The sequence below is a fragment of the Sciurus carolinensis genome, chromosome 1 (genome assembly GCF_902686445.1).
Source record: "Sciurus carolinensis chromosome 1, mSciCar1.2, whole genome shotgun sequence".
In the NCBI taxonomy this organism is placed as follows: domain Eukaryota; kingdom Metazoa; phylum Chordata; class Mammalia; order Rodentia; family Sciuridae; genus Sciurus; species Sciurus carolinensis.
The window spans coordinates 208,107,972-208,127,044 of NC_062213.1; the positions used below are offsets into that span (position 1 = coordinate 208,107,972).

Below are 19,073 nucleotides of genomic sequence, written 5' to 3' on the forward strand. Positions count from 1 at the left end.
GCTGAGGATGAACTAGGGCCGCGTTCCCACTAGGCAAGTGCCTACCACTGAGCTCCACCCCCACCCCCGCCATCTTCATTTTTGAAAATCACAGTCATATTGCTAATACTTCACACCCCACCAAAGGCCTTTACTCTTTAGGACTTTCTTCCCAGGCACGGACATTCAGATGACCAAGGTTCTTTGTATTGCTTCCCGGTTGGTGTCTCCAAGTTGGTGCCCCTGACTTCCAGCTTGCCTGGCTCCTCACCAGGACTCTGCCAGCATGCTCCGTGGTTCTTCCCCCAGCATGCTCAGAGCTTTTCTCCACTTCTCATTTCTGTCAATCTAATTATTCCGTGTCTTGGTGTGATTTTTTTCTTTACTCTGGTTGAGGCCCGCTGAGTGTCCAGATCTGTGAGTTTATGGTTTCCATCAAGTTTGAAAGGTTTCTTTGGCTGGGGTTTCACCATCCTTGCAAAGGCAGAGGTGTCAAAGAACAAAATTTCACCCAGGCCCAGTGGCACATGCCTGTAGTGCCAGCACTCAGCAGGCTGAGGCCGAAGGATCAGTTAGAGGCCACCCTGGGCCACGCAGCAAGATGCCGTCTCAAGAAAACAAAACAAACAAAATTTTGACGAATTTAAACACCCAATTGGATCTTACTAACAATTCATGAGTCAAACTGCCTTCCATCTACAGATTTAGAAAAAGTGCTCAGCTGGGCATGGCAGCGAGTTGGTAAAATCCAGCATGTACCCAATGCAGTTGGCAGGGGGTGGCTTCAGCTGCTCTCCCTGTGAGGACTAAAGCAGAGGGGCTTCCTTATCACGCCTGCTGAAACCTGCCTGTCTGGAGATTTGGTTATCTTCTGATTCTCCTGACCTTTTGGAGGTTCAGACAAAAAACTTAGTTTCCCCTTGGCGATGTGGAGATGGCATGAGTGACTCCACTCGCGTCTGTCTGTCGGGGCCTAGACGGGCGTTCAGTCCAAGTCAGCAATCTCCTCTGAATTTTACTTAACACTAGATTAAGCTGAAAACTGGCCTCACTGGCAGCCTGGCAGCCAGGAGAAGGCGCGGGCACAGACCCTGAGGGAACCCTGTTGCCTCGGGGGAGACTTCTCTGCATCTTCCCACATGAGGGGGTGCCGGCCCTTCCTAGGGAGGCAGTGGCCACCTCTATAGCACTGGAGCCCAGGAGTCTGGGCAGCCTCGTATTAGGGGCATCCACCTGGTTACCCCCACCCCACAGGTGGAGGTCCCGCTCATCCCCACCAAGTCCCGGACCCTGCCTGGCTCCATCTGCTGGGAAGCTCCACTACTCCTGCTGCTCAGGCCTTCCTTCTCTCCCACCTCAGATCAGGGTCTCTCAACCCCTGGCCAGGTAAGAAAAGCAGGTGTGTTCTTGTTGCCCCTTTGTAGATAATATGCAGTGGTTCTGCATCTTGATTGTCTCCCTTAGGGTGTGTTGTGGAGAAGCCGATCCTGCCTGGCTGGGAGCTGTGCTGCCTGGTGCCCTGGCTTGGACTGTGCTTCCCCTCTGGAGTGCAGTGAACCAATCATCCATACCGGAGGACCAAGAAGCAAAGCCCGTAAGGAAGAAACCTCACACTCCGAACGGGCTGGGGGAGCAGAAGTAACTCCTCTTAGAAGAACCGCCAGGGGCTGCTAGGGCGACACAGTTCAATCCCTCCAGCCGGGACTGAGGGGGAAACGGCCCGGCCCGCGCGGTTTGCAGGACTTCTGGACTCTCAGGGAGGTCTGTGCCCAGTATTAAAGCAAGGGACTCCCCAGGCCTCCAGCGCGCGGGCACCAGCTGCCTGCGGGGGGCAGGTGGCGAAAGGGGCGGTCCCCCTCCTGAGCGCCGGCAGGTGCGGGTTGGGGCGGGCAGGGGCGGGCAGGGGCAGCCGCTGGGGTCCTGCGCGAGGGCCGAGCCCGTCCGACCAGCGCGGTCGCTTCTCCGAGTCGCCCGGCTCCTCCCACCCGGAGCCGGCGGGCCGCCCCGCGCGCACCTGCCCCGCGACCCAGGCCGCACCCCGACCCGCAGCGCGCCTGCGCGGGGCCGAGCGCGCCGCGTTGCCATGGAGCCGCGAGCGCCGCGGCCAGGGCAGCCGAGAGGGCCACCGCCTGGCCGGGCCGCTGAGGAGGGCCTCGGGCCGGAGAGGACGGAGCAGCCCCTGGAGAGGTGGGTGCCGCCCGGCTGGCGTCGGTGCTGGGTCCGTGTGCCTCTCGGACACTCGCACGCGGCAGGCGGACTCTGACTCGGAGACCCTATTTGGGGAAAGGGTTGTCGGTTGTAAGTAGTTAAGGGGGGGCGTTCTGGAGCAGGGCCCCGTGAGATGCCACTGGGGTCCTTGCACGAAAGAGATCTGGACACAGACAAGGCACAGGGCGACTGGCCCTTTGACCAGGGGCTGGAGAGCAGAGGCCTGCAGCTGGCCCTTCCTTGCCGCCAGACTGCGGGAGGGCCTTCCTGCAGAGCCACCCAGTAGTGCTGTAAAGAGCAGCCACTCCCAGGAGAGCCTGCCAGCCAGAGCGCCTGGTAAGCCGGACAGTGCATTGTGTCCGTCTTCTGAACCTGAGGCTCCAGCCAGCGAGTTCAGTCTGCCGATCAGTTGGCTGAAATGGAGCATTCCTCCAGGCCACCAGAGTGGGCCATTTAGGGGAGGAGGGAGGCAGAAGAGGGAACAGGAGCCTGGCAACCTACCTGGCATCCCAGCTCTGAAGACCTTGGAACAGGCCGTGGGGCCAGTAGTGAGGGTGGCTGTACACAGTGGGAAATGGGAGCAAGCGGGTTCTGTCCAGGGTCTCCAGAAAGGAACGCGGCTCACTGCCCCAGCACAGCCCAGTGTGTGTGAGGACCACCCACGCGCTGAGGCTAGAGAGGCAGGTCCAAGACTGCTCAGCACATAGTTTCCTGGGGACTTAGGACAGAAGCATGGTCCTGGGCAGCAGCAAGAACAGGTGGATCCCCAGTTTGGCTCAGGAGGAGGGTTAGGACCCATCCTGTCTAGAATGTGCCTGGTTTGCCTTCAGACAATATGGAAGAGCCAGGCGCACCTTGGGAGCCAGGGCCCAGGTCTTGGGCTCCCCATACACATGTAATGGTTTTACCTATTTGTGGTTTATGGGGAAAACATGCAGGAAAACCCAGCCAGGGGGACTCAGGGGCAGCCATGCATACATATGTCTTGGTGGTGGGACCCAAGATGGCCACAGTCACATCAAGCTGAATCCATACCCCTGACCTCCCTGTGAGACTCATTCAGATGTCTGACCTCCAGAACTATAAGAAAAATGTGAGTTTCCTTAAGCCACGAGAGTGTGGTCACATGTTGGGGCAGCAGCAGAAGGAAGCAGAGTGCCCACACCCTTTAACTTTGCCACGCAGTGCCAGCTGCCTGTCAGAGCCCCATGGCATGACCTCCCACAGCTCTGCATGGGACATCTTGTATTCCCCTCGTTACAAATGATGTAAAGCAACTTTTCTTGGTTTATACCAGGAAATAGTCTGGTCCAGCCCCAGGCACTGTTAATAATGCCAGGAGAGCAGGGGTGAGGCCAGTAGCCGGCCCGTGGCTGCCCACGGGTTGGCTGTCTTAAGGGCCCCCCTGGAAAGTGCTGATGAAGCCTTTGCGTGGGCCTGCTGGACTGTGTTCTGCACTGGCTCGCGGCTGCCCCTGACGCAGGCCTGAACCTTTGTTCGGGCTGGGGTTGCCATCTTCTGTGCTCTATCTTCTCTGCAACTTGCCCAAGGTGTCTGAAGAGGAATGTAGGTGACCACCAGTGTTTCTTCTTGTGGCTAACATTCCCAGAGTCTTAGAAACACACCCCACTGTGGCTGAAATTTGCTTTCCACACAGGAACCTGTCACCCACCTGGACCTGACTGCCCACCAACAGAGTGCCATCATCTCTGCAGAGCACACTCTTGTGCTGTATGGCCAGTACAGGGCAGCCTTGTCCTGCCCTTCTCCTGCTCCCCCGGTGTTCCTATCTCTGCAAAGCACCACCATCTTGATGTCCTGACTCTAGAATATTCTTGGTGCTGTCAGGGCGCCCTCCCCTGGTCCTGTTCAACACTGTTCTCGTCCCCAGTCTCCCGCTTAGGTGCTAAAAGTCCCTAGACAGGTTCCTGCTCTCTTCCCCCATGTGGGCTCTCTCTCCCCATCTCTCCTGGTGGGACTTTGGTGGGGTTAGTGAATATCTGTAGCAATTTGGAAAGAATATCTTGGAAACGTGGAGCCTCCTGAATGTGCATTTATTTTTTAGACTTTCTTCTGTTTTCAATTGTCCTCTATGGGAAATTTCTAAATCAGGAGACAGAAGGAGGGACAATGAACCACCGGTGCCCATCTCCCTGCACCAGCAGGTGCGGCCTGAGCCATGCCGTGAGGGAATGGGCTGGGGCTGCGGCGGCATCCCATCTCACTGAGAGTGTTCCTCTGCACCCCGGGCAGATGAAGACGGCCTTTGTCAATAACTGCAAAATCATCATCAACCCCAACAAGTTTGACAGTGATTTCTTTCCTTTTTCTTTCTTTTTTTCTTTTCTCTTTTGGTACTGAGGAATTAACCCAGAGGTGCTTTATCACTGAGCTACATCCCCAGTACTTTATAGTGTTCAGACAGGGTCTGGCTAAGTAGCCCAGGCTGGCCTTGAACGTGGGATCCTCCTGCCTCAGGCTCCCGGTTGCTGAGATTACAGGTGTGCACCACGCCCGGCTTCCGTGGTGATTTCTTAATGAGATCCAACCTGTGCTGGCTTTAGGGGATTGTCAAGAGCAGCACGTCAGCCTGTCACTCCTTGTGCTTGAACCGGCAAGGCCCCTGTCTCCTGGGGACTTTTGTTTGTTGGAGAAACTGGGCCATTCGTCCCACTTTTTTAGTAGGTCTTCTTGAACGTCCCCAGGGCCTCGCCGTCACCAGCGGTCCTGTGTCTTCTGTTGGGCTTATTAAGTGCTTCATTTTTCTGATGCGATTGTAAATTGTAGCTTTTCCAAATCCGATTTCCTTGGTGTTTATTCTGATAAATAGGAAGACACTTGGCTCTCGTCATCGAGGCCACATCCAGCAACGTGAGCAAGCTGTCCAGCCAGCGTCTAGACTCCTGTGTTGCCTGAAATGACACCCCTCTTCCCTTGTGTCCCAGATGCTTCTACTCTGGCACACGTGATTCTTCTGGTTGGGGACCCAGCAAATATCAAGAAGTGGTTTAGTCAGCTCACCTCAGAAACCAGATGGGGTCTGTCCACCGTGGCATCCTGTCCAACACTGGGCTACCCTGACCACCATGGGCTTACTGGGGCTGGGTCAGTCCCACATGGGAGACAGGTCAGGGCAAGACTCTGTCACCCCCCAGATGGCTCCATCTGCTTTTGCATCGTGGGGTTTGGACTGCTGTCCCTTGTATGGGCATTGCAGACTCCCGTGGTCCAGCTCCTCTGGACTTTCCAGAGCCCTGTGCCAAGCCTCACTTGGTGCCAGCACCTCCTTTTCCTCTGTCCGTCTTCCCTGGAGAAGCCTGGGCCAAGTGCGACTCGGGAAGTTTCCCATGCTGCCTCGGGGTTCAGCCCGTCACTTCCTTTCCCTGCGGCCGCAAACAGGATCTGCACCGTGTTGACCTAGAAGTCAGCCTGCGGGGGCAGGAGAAGAACCTGACAGTGAGCAAGGACCAGGTTCCAGCTGGAAACCCGCGCTCAGGGTCCGTCTTTCTTCGTCCTTCCCTCCCGCAGCCTTGGACTTGACCCCTCCGTCTTCCCCAGGGACAGAATTCTAGGAGCAGGCTTCACTGAGCTGCCCCTCAGTTTTTCATGCTAACGATGATGACGTTGATCTTGAATCTTTGGGCATCTCGTCCACTGAATCAGAACTGCTTCCTCATAGTTTATATGAGAAATAGGGCCAGGGTACCAAAGTGAAGTGGCTTGTGCGCCTCCTGGTTCTGCCCTCAGTCTCCCCTCTGCTCTCTGCTTCTCCCATGGCCCTGGGGACTGGCACTGGGAGGCACTGCCCACTGCGGTCTGGCCCTTGTTCCCGTCTTGGAGCTGTAATATCCGTGACCAGGTCTGGGAAGGCCATGGCTTGCCATCGTACAGATTCATGGGGCATGAGGTGACGTTGTCTACGAACAAGCCAGTGACCCAATCCTCAAACACTCAGCATCTTTTCTGGTGAAAACATTTGAGATTTACTCTCTCAGCATTTTAAAATGTGCAAATATTAACTATTCACCATGCCGCACAACGGAACTAAAAATACACGTCTCCTGTCTCACTCCCTTTGTCTAATCTACTGGACTTTTATTCTTCCCTTCTCCCACTTATTGTGGATTAGCTTCCACATATCAGCAAAAACGTTCCACCTTTGGATTTTTGGGACTGGCTTATTTCACTTAGTGTGATAGTCTCCAGTTCTACCCATTTACGAGCAAATGCCATAATTTCATTCTCCTTGATGGCTAAGTAATATTCCACTGTGTATATATGTACCACGTTTTCTTTATCCATTCATCTGTTGAAGGGCACTGAGGTTGGTCCCATAGCTTTGCTTTTGTACATTGAGCTGCTATAAACATTGATGTGGCTTTGTCATTGTGTATGCTGTTTTTAAGTCCTTTGGATATAAGCCAAGGAGTGGGTTAGCTGGGTCAAATGGTGGGTCCATTCCAAGCTTTCTGAGGAATCTCCACACTGCTTTCCAGAGTGGTTGCACCAATTTGCATTCCCACCAGCAATGTATGAGTGAACCTTTTCCCCACATCCTCACCAACATCTACTGTTACTTGTATTCTTGATGATTGCCATTCTGACCAGAGTGAGATGGAATCTCAGTGTGGTTTTAATTTGCATTTCTCTAATTGCTTGAGATATTGAACATTTTTTCATATACTTGTTGACCATGCATATTTTGAAGAAGTTCATTTCTAACACAAATCCGCTACATTTTTTAAGTATGATCCTTCTTTCTTGCTTACTGGGCAGATGGTGTGACCCCCTGTGGTCTGCTGGAGGGCGTCCACACTCTCAGGAGCCCTCTTGGCCTGCATGCTCTCCTGCCAGGGCCTGCTGGGCTCGTGCCCTGCAGCTGAGCAGGCGTGGGCGTGGGTGAGGCCGGCTGCTGTGCTGCCGCTGCGGGCTTCTGCCCCGCAGCTGCCTGGTCACGGCCACCGCAGCGTGCCTCCTGCTGACCTGTGCCTGCTCTGGAAGCATCTGCTCCACTTGAGAGAGCAGGGAATCAGACTTTCGTGATTGTTTATTAGAAGATTGAGAAGCGCCCTTCGCCAGCGTTGCTTGTCACTTCGGCGTGCTGGCTGGCACCCTGCCAGCCTCCATTCCAAACGTGGCACTCCAAGCCCTCCGGAGAGCCGCCCAGCGGCCCTTGGTTCTCCGTCTGCTTCTCTGGGGCCCGAGCCCCGCGCAGGGGCCTGGCCTCCAGGTCTCCTTGTCCTTCCACGTCCCAGTTTGCTTGTCCTAGTAGATCGTGTGTGGAAACAGGATTCCTTGCGCCGTTTTGGAGGATAGGAGCGGAATCAGGTGAGTGCCAGGGTGGCGCGGCCTCCGGGCCAGGACGCTCGGCTGCACGTGTTCCATGGTCCACCGGGCGCCCAGCAAGGCTGTGAGAGCCGCTGCACCAAGCTCCCGGGACAGCTGAACGGGTCCGGCCATTCACACGTGTCTTCCGAAAACCCCTGGGAGCACGGACGCGTGGGAGGCCGTCCTTGAGGTGGAAGAGCATCCTCGTGTTTCACAGGCTTGGAGTCCTGCCTCGTGGGACTTCACCGCAAAGTGTTTCTCTGCCATTTTAAATCACTGGCATTGACTTATTAATAGCATAACCGGAAGCATTTCAAGGCAGTGAACACGTGTTTAGTGGGTCATTCTGAAGGACGGCTGAATTCAGCAACGAAAGCCCAGGTCCCCTGCGCCTGTGCTCAGCCACCTGGAATCGCCGTGGCGTTGGTGAGTCTCCCCACACGAGGCCTCTGCTTCCACACCCTGACGTAAGCACTTACCACCTGCTCTTTTGCGTATTGATTGTGGTGCAAGCCCAACAGGACGGTGGGCGTTAGAGCGATCACATGTTTGTGGGATGACAGAAGGTAAATGGAGTCATACATCAAATTCAGTTTCCACAGGAAGAAATGAGGTACGGAAGCGCTCACACCTTCACACTCCTTGAGTGGACATCTACACCAGGAGCTCTGCAGGGGCACGGGCCTCACGTCCCAGTGGGGGCCTGAGCCAGGCTCTGAAGCTCTCTAGGAAGCGCTCCTGAGCCCTGGCTGTGGGTGTGTGTGTTCTACTGAAATAGCAGTCGACACAGCGAAGCTCCTAAGCCTGTGTGTGTGGAGCCGGGAGTGGGACCGGGGCGCGCGACCGCTGGGCTACGTCTCCAGCCCTTTGTAGTTCTTATTTTGTGACCGGGTCTTGTGAAGTTGCTGATGGCTTGGACTCGCCGTCCTCCCGCCTCAGCCTCCCTCGTAGCTGGGGCCACGGGCGTGGCCACCACAGCTGGCAAATGCAGAGATCCAAAATGCTCCGTTAGGTCCATTTTGACCATCGCATGCGCCTGGGTAACCGCCACCCCAACCCAGGTGTGGGACACACCCCAGCGCCCCTCTAACCCCTGTCCTGGGCCTCGGGTGTACTCCTGGGTCCACTCACCAACCTCACGGTGCTCTGGGGCCCCGGGAGCTGCCGTGCCTCCAGCACAGCGCCGTCCCCCGGGGAACCCGTGCTGTCCTTCCCTCCTGGTCTCCTGTCCCAGACTCCTGGGTGGTTTCGGTTCGGAGCTATGGAGAATAAACCTGCCAGGAATGTTCTCGAGCAGTCTCTGTGGACAGGCTTTGCTTCCTCGGGGGCACATGGGACTGTGGCCTGTCGCTGGGGCATGTTCACAAGAAACTCCCACCAGCAACGCTCCCGGCTGCCCAGCACTCCTGCTACCATTTCCGACTTGAGGTTTCCTCATGGGCACCGTGCCGTGACTTTAGTCTGCGTCCCCAGTGACTCTGGGTGTGGCTTACTGGCCATTTCCATATCTTCTTGTGTCATGCCATTCTCGATCTTTCATCTGTGTAAGTCGAAGTTTGGACTTCATGTTGTTGATATGTAGGAACTCTTTACATATTCTGGATGTAAGACCTTTGTCAGATATCTGTGCTACGAATATTTTTTCCTAGTCTGTGACTTACCTATTCTTTTTCTCAATGTCTTTTTAAGGTAAGTTATTGATTATTATGCAGTCCATTTGTTTAGCTCTCTGATCCTATTGATCTATATTTTGTGATAACTTTCTCGTAGCAGATCTCCATCTCTCGACATGGAAGGAGCTGCTAGTCTGATCTCTGGAGAGGAGCTTCCGGACAGTCTTCCCTCCATGGAGGATGGTAAAGGAGGCCCAGGGAAGACAGGCAATGTGCCTCACGGCTGCCCCTTGCTCCCAGACTTCAGCGAGACTCTGCCCTCTGAATTCACACTTTTCCCAACAAGGGAGCTGATACTACGGTCTTTAGCTAAAGGGAGGACAGACCATGGCTTGGATTTGAAAGTGGCAGACCATAGTTTTCCAGTCCCGGCAACACTATTGAGAAATCGATGCCATTTTTAGCTGAATCCTTTGAATGTGACCTATTTTTATTTTCTTTTCCTGGACGCATTTAGATTTTCTTTTTAAATTTTATGATGATCTGAAATCTTCCTGAGAAGCCCTTGATTTGGCCCTGGTGCCTGCCCAGGCAGCTGCTGCCGTCTGCACACGCGGTTCCCTGCCCACTGCACGCTTTTCCTCCTGGGGCCTCACCACCCTGTCCCTCCTGTCCCCTCCCTGGACCATGTGTCCTGCTCTCGCCCTCCTTGTGGCAAGCAGACAGATCTGTGCCTTTTAAAATTCTTTCTCAGTCTCTGTTACAGAGATTTGGGGGGGGCGGGGGGAGGAGATAGACCCAAAAGTTTAATTTGCCATGTTTTGCTGGAAGTTTTCAGTGATTTTGTAAGTCAAGGATTCTCAAAATTTTTGTCTGAGAACCCATCTACATTCTTAAAAATTTTTGGACACCCAAGGTTTTATCCTTCCACCTTTACTGGGCTAAAAAGTGAAGTTGAAAATAATTTCACACATATTCATTTCTAGTGTATAGCAATAATAAACTTTTGTAAATAATATAGAGCCTGGTTCAACAGAGCGTAGTTGCATCTGAATGTTCCGTGGCCTCCAGACACATCGCTGCAGGCACAGGACACTGTGCTGGTACAACCCACGTCTCCCAAGAGTCGGGGCCCCCAGGGCTCCCCGGACCACACTTTGAGCACTATCCTTGCCTATCCAGTTTAAGCTGGTCAGGATTTGTCCTAAATTTCAGACTCGAATGTTTGATCAGCTGGTTTTTGTGTTGCTGTTTGTTTGTTTGTTTGTTTGTTTGTTTTGGTTACTGGGGACTAAACCCAGGGATGCTACTTTGCTTAGGGCCTCACTAAGTTGCTGGGGCTGGCTTTGAACTTGTGATCCTCCTGCCTCAGCCTCCAGTTGTTGAGATCACAGGTGTGGCCACTGCACTGCAGCTGCTTGGTTTTTAAACTCTTACCCTGATTTCTAGAGAGAGACACGTTGACGGATTTGGAGTTTGAGGTGGGCTCTCTCCCCGAGGGCCCGGAGAGCACCGCTGCCTCGGGCCACTGCAGGTAACCCTGGGGGCTTCTGCGGTGCAGTGGGCAGCTGGCGGGCGCCAGCCGGCAGGGGCACAGCCTTGGTCTTCCTTGGTTCAAGTTCAGTGAAAGAAAAGCAAGCGGAAGCCTGTGCCGCAGGGGTCAGAAGGGCAGCCGCCGCGGAGGACAGGATCCAGGAGTCCCAGCTGCGGAGGCACCTGGACCTCCTGGACAGGATGCAGGAGGAGAAAGACTTCTTCATCCAGAAGACCAGGTGAGCCTCAGGCCCAGGCCCAGGCGGCCTCCTCCAGGGCCCCGCCAGGCCCCTGCGTCTTGTGCTTCTCTTGCCGAGCTGTTTGACGGCAGCCTGCTGGCGTCCAGCTAGCTTCCGCATGCCTGCAACACGCAGGCCCGAGGCTGGTCCAGCCTCCATCACGCCAGGGCCCCTCCTGCTGCCGCTTCCGGGTTCTCCTCCAAGTGTCCTACTTGGGGTTTTATTCTGTTGCCAAAGTCACATGACAGGAGCCAGAGTGACATCAGGTGGTGACTCGCGGTGCTCCGGCTGCCGGGTGCCCTTGGTGGCAGGGCCAGTCCCTCGCAGGGTGTTCAGGTCACTCAGCAGAGGCCCTGGAAAGATGTGGCCTCCACATCCCCGGGCTGGTGAGGCTGCAGCTCCAAAACCATTACCCAGTTCTGTCTGGACGTTTCAGAGAAGAGCTGCGCACCTGCCGCCAGCGGATGGACCTCCTCAGCAAGCAGCAGGAGACCGTGGCGGCCGAAATGGCCCGGGAAAGAGAGGCCAGCAACACGTAGGTGGCATGTGGCTGCAGGCAGCAGTGTCCACGTGAGCCCCAACCTGACCAGTCACTCAGAACCTGTTCCAGGCTCCCCACACGTGCAGGGCCTCTGACCCAGTGTCCACCCTGTACGTCCTCTGGTCAGGCCCTCGATGCATCACCATGGAGGGTGACGCCTGCTCACCTCCCTGTGGGTGGTGCACCAGGGGAGCTGCAGCTTCAGGAGGGAAGAGGCCCACATGAGGTTGCAGGGCAGGGCCGGAGGGCCGGAGGGAGGGAGGGGGCTGCCTGTTGCTCCAAGGGGCCCGCAGCTCCCCAAGAACAGGAGAGGCCACAGCAGGGAGCGGGCACCCCAGGACCAGTGCCCCTGGCCTGAACTGACCAGCTCAGACAGACTGGCTCCCAAAATCGAAGGGACCCTGGTGCTGACCTGCAGCCCCTCCCCCATCACCGCGCCCCAGGGCGGCTGTGGGCCGTCTCCAGGCCTCTTCCCGACGCCTGCACACAGAGCTGGAGAATGAAAGGGACCTGCAGTCAAGAATCACGGCCATGCTGAAAGAAAATGAGTAAGTGGGAGTGGAGGGGCAGGTACCACTTAGCAGCCTGGCAGCTCCTGGACCCAGGGCGCAGGGCAGGGCCTCAGGGCCTCAGGGCCTGGTGCCGGCAGCTCCTGGGGCAGAGAGTGGGCAGGGCCTCAGGACCTGGTGCTGGCAGCTCCTGGACCCAGGGTGCAGGGCAGGGCCTCAGGGCCTGGTGCTGGCAGCTCCTGGAGTCAGGGCGCAGGCCAGGGCCTCAGGACCTGGTGCTGGCAGCTCCTGGACCCAGGGTGCAGGGCAGGGCCTCAGGACCTGGTGCTGGCAGCTCCTGGAGTCAGGGTGCAGGGCAGGGCCTCAGGACCTGGTGCTGGCAGCTCCAGGACCCAGGGCGCAGGGCAGGGCCTCAGGGCCTGGTGCTGACAGCTCCTGGACCCAGGGTGCAGGGCAGGGCCTCAGGACCTGGTGCTGGCAGCTCCTGGAGTCAGGGCACAGGGCAGGGCCTCAGGACCTGGTGCTGGCAGCTCCTGGAGTCAGGGCACAGGGCAGGGCCTCAGGACCTGGTGCTGGCAGCTCCTGGACCCAGGGTGCAGGGCAGGGTCTCAGGACCTGGTGCTGGCAGCTCCTGGACCCAGGGTGCAGGGCAGGGCCTCAGGGTCTGGTGCTGGCAGCTCCTGGAGTCAGGGTGCAGGGCAGGGCTCAGGACCTGGTGCTGGCAGCTCCTGGACCCAGGGTGCAGGGCAGGGCCTCAGGGCCTGGTGCTGGCAGCTCCTGGAGTCAGGGCACAGGGCAGGGCCTCAGGACCTGGTGCTGGCAGCTCCTGGAGTCAGGGCACAGGGCAGGGCCTCAGGACCTGGTGCTGGCAGCTCCTGGACCCAGGGTGCAGGGCAGGGTCTCAGGACCTGGTGCTGGCAGCTCCTGGACCCAGGGTGCAGGGCAGGGCCTCAGGGTCTGGTGCTGGCAGCTCCTGGAGTCAGGGTGCAGGGCAGGGCTCAGGACCTGGTGCTGGCAGCTCCTGGAGTCAGGGCGCAGGCCAGGGCCTCAGGACCTGGTGCTGGCAGCTCCTGGACCCAGGGTGCAGGGCAGGGCCTCAGGGCCTGGTGCTGGCAGCTCCTGGAGTCAGGGCGCAGGGCAGGGCCTCAGGACCTGGTGCTGGCAGCTCCTGGACCCAGGGTGCAGGGCAGGGCCTCAGGACCTGGTGCTGGCAGCTCCTGGACCCAGGGTGCAGGGCAGGGCCTCAGGACCTGGTGCTGGCAGCTCCTGGAGTCAGGGTGCAGGGCAGGGCCTCAGGGCCTGGTGCTGGCAGCTCCTGGAGTCAGGGCGCAGGGCAGGGCCTCAGGGCCTGGTGCTGGCAGCTCCTGGAGTCAGGGCGCAGGGCAGGGCCTCAGGGCCTGGTGCTGGCAGCTCCTGGACCCAGGGTGCAGGGCAGGGCCTCAGGACCTGGTGCTGGCAGCTCCTGGACCCAGGGTGCAGGGCAGGGCCTCAGGGCCTGGTGCTGGCAGCTCCTGGAGTCAGGGTGCAGAGCAGGGCCTCAGGGCCTGGTGCTGGCAGCTCCTGGGGCAGAGAGCGGGCAGGGCCTCAGGACCTGGTGCCCACCTGCAGGCAGCGTGTTGAAGGAGACAGCTGAGAGGAGAGACTTCACACTTTGCAGAGTTTTCAGTTTCTACGGATTGTTTGCAGTCTTAGAAACTGTAAAATCAGTTTTATTTCCTCTTCCTGTTTTCTATTCTTTGAGCTTCCACAGAAGCTGTTAAAAAGTGCCTTCAAAATTCTTCAGAAGCCTCTGCTGGGAGCGAGCCAGCCGCATGGCTTCGAATACCCCACCAGTGGCATTTGGTGGCAAAGCCTGGCCCGCTGAGGCAGGAAGGCTTTGTGAGGCCTAAGCCACTCACTGGCTGTACCAGGAAGCCTCCCAGGGCACAGCCTGGTGAGCTGTGGTTCCGATGATGGCTTCGCTATTACACTCTGGGGACAAGTGGGGGCTCCCCAGCCTGCGAGGGCCAAAGGCATATGGAGAGCCAAACCGACCCCCCCACCCGCCCGCCCCGGGCGCCCCTTGGTGCAAGAGAGGCAGCTCCAGCTCTTGCCGCCCCCACACTGGCCCCTGGGCCTGGACGTCAGCTTCCCTGTGGCCCCTCTGCCTGAGACAGCCCCTGATCTGCCCATGCTGTGATTCAGTCACCATCTAGGCCAGTGCCCCACAGCCCACGTGGAGCACAGAGTGAGAAGTGAAAGGCGCCCAGGCAAACCACTTTGGACGCAGGAACAGAGTCTGCCCTGAAGAGAGAGAGAGCGCGCGCATGGCGGGGGAGCTCCGCCTAAGCAGTTGAACTTCCCAGGCTGAGGACAATCGGGCCAATTGCTGAGCAGTTAAAATTCGCGGGCTAGGGATCAGGCCAATGGCTGCTGAGCACAGGCTGACAAGTGGACCAATGGCTGGCGAGGACGGCAGACTGACAGTTGAGGTGCTGTCATACCCCCTTGCCTTCCCCGCAGGCGTGTCCTGCGCCCAGCTCCCCAGAAAGGACCCCCACTAGGTCGTAGGGTGCACTGGTCGCAGGCAGCCCGAGGCCCGAGGCCAGAGGCCAGAGCCAGACTGAAGGGCAAACCTAGCGCCGCCTGCTGCCTGCCACGGCCAAGTGACACCCGGTGGGTTCATGCGGACAGAGCACTGCGCTGGCAGCTGTGTCCGCTGGGCAGCCCACTGAGTATTATACAGAGCTGACCCTGTAATGCAACCGGGAAATAGAGGAAGGCGAGGGCTGGGAAGGAGTGGGTGCTCTGCGGCCCCTCAGGCTGCCTCTGACGGCCCGGCTGGCACTTCTCCCTCCCCTAGAGGACCTCTCCTGGTCCAGACATGGGGTGGCCAAGGGACAGCAGGCATCCCAGTTCCCATGTCCAAGCTCCCCCAGCAGCAGTTCTGATGGCCACGTGCCCTCATCCAGGCTGCAGCGGGCTCTCCCCTCAGGACTGGCAACCATGGGTCCGTTCCCACGCATGGCACCTGTCACTCTGAGCTGCTGGTGCTGTCCCTGTCACTGCAGTGACATCAGCTCCTGCCACCACCAGGACAGAGAGGATGAGCCTTCATGATGCCCTCAAGGGCCACAATGACTGGCTAGCCCAGATGGCCACCACCCCTCAGTCCTCTGACACTGTCCCCCTGTCAAGAAGAGACCATTGCTGTGTGGGAGCTGGCCAGCCGTGGGCCGGGCCTCCTTGGTGGGCCTCAGCGAGGGTGACAACTGGTGGACTACTGGGGACCCTGAGAGATCATCAGTCCTGGAATGTTCCAGGTATGCCAACACATCCCGCAGGATGGGAGCAGCTCAAGGTGGTGTCTTGTGCTACTTCTCACCCAACAGTAGTGACCTGCCATCGTCCTGGGGCTGGACAAGCTGACTGGGCTGTGGAATTCAGCTGAACACCAACTGTGTGGACCACATGGGCATCTGAACTTGATGGAGCCCTAGGTTGCTGCTGAGGCGGGGTGGCCAGGACGTGGCGGGCGAGCACCTTCCTATAGGCTGGTGGGCACCACACCATGCTCTGTGCTTGGGCCCTGCCCACTGCGGGCTCCGTGCCTGACCGGATCTGGGACCTGGAGGGCGACACCACGCTGGTGAATGGAAGCCAGCAGCAGAGCAGAGCTGCCCAGGGCGCCTCCCAGCCAGGAGATCCTGTGCAAGTGTGGCAGGCGACGCCCACTAGAAACTCATGGCAGAACTTTAGGAACAGGAACTGCTTTCCGGAAAAGAAGAGCAAGGGTTCATTCCCACACGCTGCCCAGGGCTCTGTGCAGTAAGCTAACTGTGTCCTGAAGGGGGCCTCCTGCCTCCAGGGCACACGGCTGACCCGGGGAGGGCAGCTCAGGAGGCTCTGTTGCTCCTGCCGCTGGTGCTCAGGGTCTGGGGCTCAGCCTGCTCAGCCTGTGCCCACCTGCGGGCCCAGGAGCCCAGTCTATCCCAGCAGGGTCGCTGTGGCCTGAAGGCACCTGCCCCTCCCACACTCACTCCTTGGAACTTGACCCAGGTGATGAACCAAGAGGGGTTCCATGAGGTGGTCAGCGTCCTTCTGAAAGGGCTTGCAGCCGCCCTTGTCCCCTTCTCCTCTCCCCAAAGGACACAGGGACAGCGCCAGCTAAGAGGAGCAGGTTCTCACCAGGCGCTAGCCTCCCGAGTTGACCTGGGACCTTGGCTCCGGGCCTGTGAGCAGTGAGTGTGGGCAGTGGCCATCAGCACCAGCCTCTGCGTCTGCCCCAGCAGCGCGGCCTCTCCCACAAGCCCACCCCAGAGCGGGGTGGCACTCGGGGATCTCTCAGAGCTGCTGGAAGCACACGTCCTCAGCTTGGACTTGCTCATTAGCCGCAAGCAGGATGCACATCCATGGAGTGGCAGGGTGAGGGGACGGCCATCAAGGGCAGTGAGCAACGGGCCAGTCCCAGAGTTGGAGGGCTCACTGTTAAAAAGCAAAGTGCACGGCAGGACCAACTGCCGTCTGAAGTGGCATCACTTCGCTGCCAAAGCTCAGCAGACAGGGCAAGAAAGGGAGCGCGTACCCACTGTCCCCGGAAGTGCAGCAGGGTCAACCGAACAAGAGCAGAGCTGGCCACACACTGCCCACTCGCACCATGCCAAGCTGGGGTTTGGGCATTGGCGACCCTCAGCACAAGCTCCTTGCAGGGGGACGGTGACAGGCATCCGTGATTTCCCTGTGAGATGTAAGGCTGACTACAGGCACAGGGCCATGCCGGTGACCCCAGCCACCGCAAAGGCTGTGGCAGGAGGGTGGCAAGCTCGAGGCCAGCCCAGGCAACTCAGCGAGGCCCTGTCTCAAAATAAAAACACAGAGGCCTGGGGCGCAACTCAGCGACAGAGCACCTGGGTCCAGTCCCCAGCACCAGGGGGAGATGTGGAGCTGACCTCATTCAAGGGGGCCACGGCAGAGGGCATCTGCCGCAGGTCGTGGGGTGGAGAGAAGGCCTCGGCTCCCTGGTCTTCATTCTGTTTGAAAGCACTCTCAACAGCCAGGCTCAGAGGTGCACATCTGTAAAGCCAGCAGCTCAGAAGGTTCAGGCAGGAGGATCTCAAGTTCAAGGACAGCTGGGAAGACGAGCAATGCCCTACCTGAAAACAGTGAGAAGGCTGGGGGCGAGGCTCAGTGGAGAGCACCTGCCTAACAGGTGCAGGCCTGGGTGCCATCCCGGCACTGAAAAATGAAAAAGATGGAGGGGATTTTCTGAAAACGGCTAAGAGCTTCCAACAGGAACTCCCAGCACACGCCGCGGGGTGCCCTTGAGGCCGGACGTGAGGCCCAGTCAGGCTGAGACCCGTGGGTCCTGTCAGTGCACAGTGTCCAGCAGAGCTGGCTGGCCCGGGAGCAGCTGTCCAGGTGTGTCTGCTCTGGTGGGCAGGAACTCACCTGCCTGGGGTACAGATGCTGTGCCGCACACGCAGGGCGGGTCCCCAGCCTGGGAAGCCCTGCCCTCAGCCTCCGCCTCCCTCCGCCCTCGCCCGCACATCTCACCTGGGTTGAGCCGGAAGCTCATTGTGTGCATCTCCACCACCGAGAGGCCACACATCAGCCGTGGACAGAACTGCCCAAGGCCAGAGGCTGGACAAGGCCCTCCTCTTCTGGCTGATGGCCAGACATGGCCCTGGGCAGGACTGGCTGCCACATACTCTGAGCCCACCCCAAGCACACTTGAAGGCTCGGGGAGACTCCCGGACCCTGTGGAAGACAGTCCTGGCCACTCTCCCTGATGCTTCTCAGGCCAGGCAGGGCCCACCACAGTCCGCTGACCAGTCCTCAGGCCGGTGAGGAGAGTCCAGGGCACACTGGGAGTGTGGGCCCAGGTCCTGGCCAGGCTGGACTTGTGGTGGTGACTTTCCTAAGGTTGTAGGCAGTCTGCAGGTGACGTTGGGCCGAGAGCTCCCCACAGATGGGAGCCCACGGTCGTCCTTGATGGTGTCCAGTGCCTTCCTGGGGTGTTGGTCAAGGCTGGGCGCCAGAACCCCGAGGTCCCCAGCAAGGTCCCCCTGGAGCAGCCCAGGCTTCAGCCCTCTTGCTGCCATAAACAAGCACCATTGTTTGCAAGGAACGCCATGTGGCACATTGAGATGGAGAAGGGGCGGTTCCAGGACCTCCACCAGCCCAGCCTCGAGGAGGCAGAGGCCAGGGGCAGGCGTCTCCAGGGGCTTGCGGCACAGCGACTACTCAAGGAGAAAGAGGCCGCAGAGAAGGCGGAGAGGAACCAGCGGCTGAGGGTCGGGTGAGCGGCACCCCGCCCCCGCCCCAGCCCCACAGTGCCTGCCTGGCTCCGGCCCACTCCTCTGCCCTCTGCACCAGGGCTCGCCAAGTTCCGCTCACCACCAACCTCTCTGTCTCTCCCCCTGACCCTGCCCAGGCTCCCTGCCCCTCCCTGTCCAGGGAGTAAGTAAGGGCCAAATGCCCTCAGCCACAGTAACAGTGACACGTCACTGAGACCCACAGACTCTTCCTCCTGTGCACTCCTGCTCCTCCCCAGCCGGCTGGTTCTCTGGCTCCCCCGGCTCCCCCTGGCTCCCCCTGCACATCTGGCCTCCACCTTCATCCAGGCCTGAACCAGGGTCCTCCTGACCCCTCCCAATCACCACCACGCCCAGTCCTTGGCCAGACCTGTTGCTTCCTGTGGACCCAGGGTCCTCATCACCTCTGCCTCCCCGTCTGTCCCCACGACACCATCTTTGCTGGTCCCTTCCTCTCCCAGACCCCTGGCCAGTCTGAGCCAGGCCCTGCTGTGGGGACCTTCACACCAGAGCCCCCAGTAGGGTCTCATTTAACATCACCACCTGCAGTGCTGGCCTGCCCAGAGCTGTGGGGTGGGCACGGGGTGCAGGAGCCACACAGCCCAGGCTTCCCGAGCCTCGAGCCCAAGCGACTGAGGGCCTGGCCATCTCTCTGCCCCTGCTGCAGGAAGTCCCTGCACGTGCAGAGGGAGCTGGGGCTCGAACACCAGAGGCGGATGGAGGACGCCCAGAGGAACCACAAGGTGGCCATCGAGTTCCTGAAGGTCTCGCTGGGACGGTGCGTGCCCTGGACTCCCCCTGTGGACACCGGGTGGACTCTGAGCGCCTCG

At 58.7% G+C, this 19,073-nt stretch overlaps 1 protein-coding gene across 10 annotated transcripts in view; it reads left to right on the forward strand.

The window, feature by feature from the left end:
- Positions 1–1,975: 1,975 nt before the first annotated feature.
- The window catches only part of Cfap74 (cilia and flagella associated protein 74), a 43,546-nt gene continuing 26,448 nt past the window's right edge, over positions 1,976–19,073 (forward strand). For 3 of the 10 annotated variants that reach the window (XM_047550311.1, XM_047550382.1, XM_047550362.1), the window contains exons 1-8: positions 1,986–2,166; positions 9,286–9,371; positions 10,578–10,662; positions 10,748–10,900; positions 11,337–11,435; positions 11,885–11,989; positions 18,054–18,227; positions 18,911–19,021. In XM_047550311.1, coding sequence (XP_047406267.1) covers positions 2,063–2,166; positions 9,286–9,371; positions 10,578–10,662; positions 10,748–10,900; positions 11,337–11,435; positions 11,885–11,989; positions 18,054–18,227; positions 18,911–19,021 — 917 coding nt within the window. In that variant the 5' untranslated portion in view covers positions 1,986–2,062. Of the gene's footprint in view, positions 2,167–9,285; positions 9,372–10,577; positions 10,663–10,747; positions 10,901–11,336; positions 11,436–11,884; positions 11,990–18,053; positions 18,228–18,910; positions 19,022–19,073 lie in introns of all 10 variants that reach the window. The other 7 variants (XR_007108382.1, XM_047550369.1, XM_047550390.1 and 4 more) reach the window with 6 other exon arrangements.